Source organism: Heterocephalus glaber, unplaced genomic scaffold (genome assembly GCF_053883595.1).
Source record: "Heterocephalus glaber isolate CG9 unplaced genomic scaffold, H.glaber_assembly_v1.0 deba00000901, whole genome shotgun sequence".
In the NCBI taxonomy this organism is placed as follows: Eukaryota; Metazoa; Chordata; class Mammalia; order Rodentia; family Bathyergidae; genus Heterocephalus; species Heterocephalus glaber.
Window position 1 is genome coordinate 1,335,323 of NW_028258171.1, and position 2,588 is coordinate 1,337,910.

The 2,588-nt window shown below is 45.6% G+C and overlaps 1 protein-coding gene across 1 annotated transcript; it reads right to left on the reverse strand.

The window, feature by feature from the left end:
• Nucleotides 1-620: 620 nt before the first annotated feature.
• Nucleotides 621-1,676, reverse strand: LOC106010891 (endogenous retrovirus group S71 member 1 Env polyprotein-like). The gene has a single exon (XM_013078853.2). The coding sequence runs from the start codon at nt 1,674-1,676 to the stop codon at nt 621-623; it is 1,056 nt and encodes a 351-aa protein (XP_012934307.2).
• Nucleotides 1,677-2,588: the final 912 nt, after the last annotated feature.

The following is a 2,588-nucleotide window of genomic DNA, read 5'->3' on the forward strand; positions in this document are numbered from 1 at the left end:
TGATGGTTTATTTATATGGGAAATCTCAAAAGGGTGCTACCAATATTTTCAAGCATCCTTACGGAAGTATGTAAATTTGGCCATTGTGACTTTAATCTTCTTTAGATGCACCTCCAGCCAGTTTTTGATGTGTGTGTAAGACCGAGGGCCTTACCAAATGCTCCAAGGAGCTGACTGCACTGAAGAACACCCAGGAAGGAACACACCAGACAAGTTGGAAAAGTAAAACAGATCTTTATTAGTCTGGCCAGATAGCACCCTCCAAGCAAACAAGCTTAGAGAGGGGCCCTGAGCTCAGGGGGTTGGAAGGTTTTATAGGGGCTGCAGGGGTGCTTAGCAAGCAGAACTACAGAAGCGGAATTTTTGCAGTTAGGGGATGGTTGGGGGGGCAGGGTTCCAGATGTTCTTTACTTAGCAAACAGGATGATCCTTACACAGAAACAATGGTACATTCCATGGTGTCTTAACAGATAAATAAGTACATTCCGGGAACTCTGTGTCCTGTAGTGAACCCAAAACACACAGGGACAAGATGGAGGGCCTGTAAGAAGATGGCATTACTTGTGCTAAGTCTCATCTGGGTCTTACATTCCCCACTGATTTTATGCAAGCAAGTAATCTTACACATGGCTTTCTTCATCAAGAGGTATTGGACAGTACCTAGCCTGTTGGTTTAGAACCATTAGGCAAACAGATCCTACCCGGGCCCTTAAATAGGCCATAAGTTTATTAATAATGAATGGGCTGAAAGTCAAAGCTAGTAACAGGATTAACAGGGGTCCAGCAAGGGCAGAAACAAGGGTAGTCAACCAGGGAGACCAGTTAAACAAAGACTGATACCACCCAGAATTTTCTTCTAATCTGTCATATTTTTCTTGCAAATGTTTGTTCACTGTAGCCAGGGTGGGTCGAATAACTCCTGATTTATTGGCATAATAACAGCACTGTTCTCCTAAGGCTGCACACAGCCCGCCTTCTTTCATGAACAGGAGATCGATTGAGACCTCGGCAGTTCTGGAGGACCATTTCCGCAAAGAGTCCACTTGTTTTTCTAGATGGGATACTGATTTAGTGATTAGGCCCAAGTCTATCTTCACCTGTTGAGTTAGGGCCTTAAAGTTGGCCTCTTGCACCGCCAATGCTGCTACTCCTAGAGCTGTGGATCCTGCAATCCCTCCTATAGCCAGTACTAGGATGAGGGCAGGATGATGCTTTATTTTTATAGGGTGGACTTTCCTGGTCAAATATTCCCATCCCTGTTCTCCACCATATATAAATACCTGGGGCAAGATATGGACCAGCACACAAACCTTGGGCTCCCTTTGTAGGACAGCAACAGAGAGGCAAGGGGTTATGCCTCCTGTGCATGCCCACCATGAGTTGTTTTCTGCCCTTAGGTACTTATCAGGTTCTGTAGAAGCTGTTTGGTAAAAGCAAGCACTGTCCAAGTAAGATGAGGTGACCTTAGGGTTTTTAACGCATGACCCTCTTTCATGTATATCCCCTATTGACAACCTCGTCTGTTTCCAATGACATCCATCTTGGCTGGTTTCAGTGTAAGTTCCATTGATTGCTATTCCTATATAATATGGGGGCTTTGGGTTTAGACCCATCCAACATTCATTAGTAACATTATTGTTTGATCCATTTAACATCATAAACATAGCATCCAGCATTTTTAAGTATGGTTGGATTGGCGACTCTGGGGCATGTACAGGCACCTCATTGGATAGGGTGTTACCCGGGTGGCTGGCGGGGTGAGTGCATGTTTTCTTTCTCAGCGGAGAGGAAGTGGAATTTCCTCAGCACCTGTGGGGTTGGCCACTGTCTTTTGGGGGGCTCAATATCTTATAAAGGTTTCCCACTGGTTTGGGTGGCATCACTACCAGACTTCGCTGAATAATGATGTCTGTCATTGGGTCCTGCCCATTAGCACTCAGTGCCACCGTCCAAGATTTACCTTCCTCTTATTCTTTGTATGGATTTTGCCATTGTTTTAGCATTGACTGAATGGGGTTACAATATCCCAGGGAGCACGAGCTACTAGCTGTTTGCCACTCCAAGGCTAAATACAGGCCATTATTTTTCCATGGGGCTATGGACTTGCAGCCCCAATAGTAACAATGGTATCCTGGCCTCCCATTACATTTTGGATCTTTACCTATAGGACATGCATAAATATCTATGGTCTGGAGACCCCTTTCTCTGTTAAGTGTAGACCATCCCTGTTTCCCCCCCAGAGGTTGATGGGGGATCTGAACATGATCCTGCAATGTCAGACACTCCCACAGTCCCAGTAACCAGTCCTATATCACACAAGTCAACCTGAAAGACAGGCTGTCTGTCTGTTGTGACAATGGCAATCAGGGCTCCAGTAAGTGAATTTTTGAGAGACTATGTCCAATTTTGGGGGGCATGGCTGGAAGGCACCAGCCATTGAGCATCTCCTTGTACCCGAGCCAACAGGACCAAGGTTCCTATAAATCCCCACATTACCCATCTCAGTCCTTGATTAATCTTATCTTGAGGGGGTCCTCTTTGTTCCTGTCGATCCGCCATGTCAACGTTGTTTCCTCAGGGTGTGCCAC

Excerpts from the sequence above, each read along its gene's own strand:
- LOC106010891 (XM_013078853.2), bottom strand. The coding sequence starts at position 1,676 with ATGCTGGATGCTATGTTTATGATGTTAAATGGATCAAACAATAATGTT.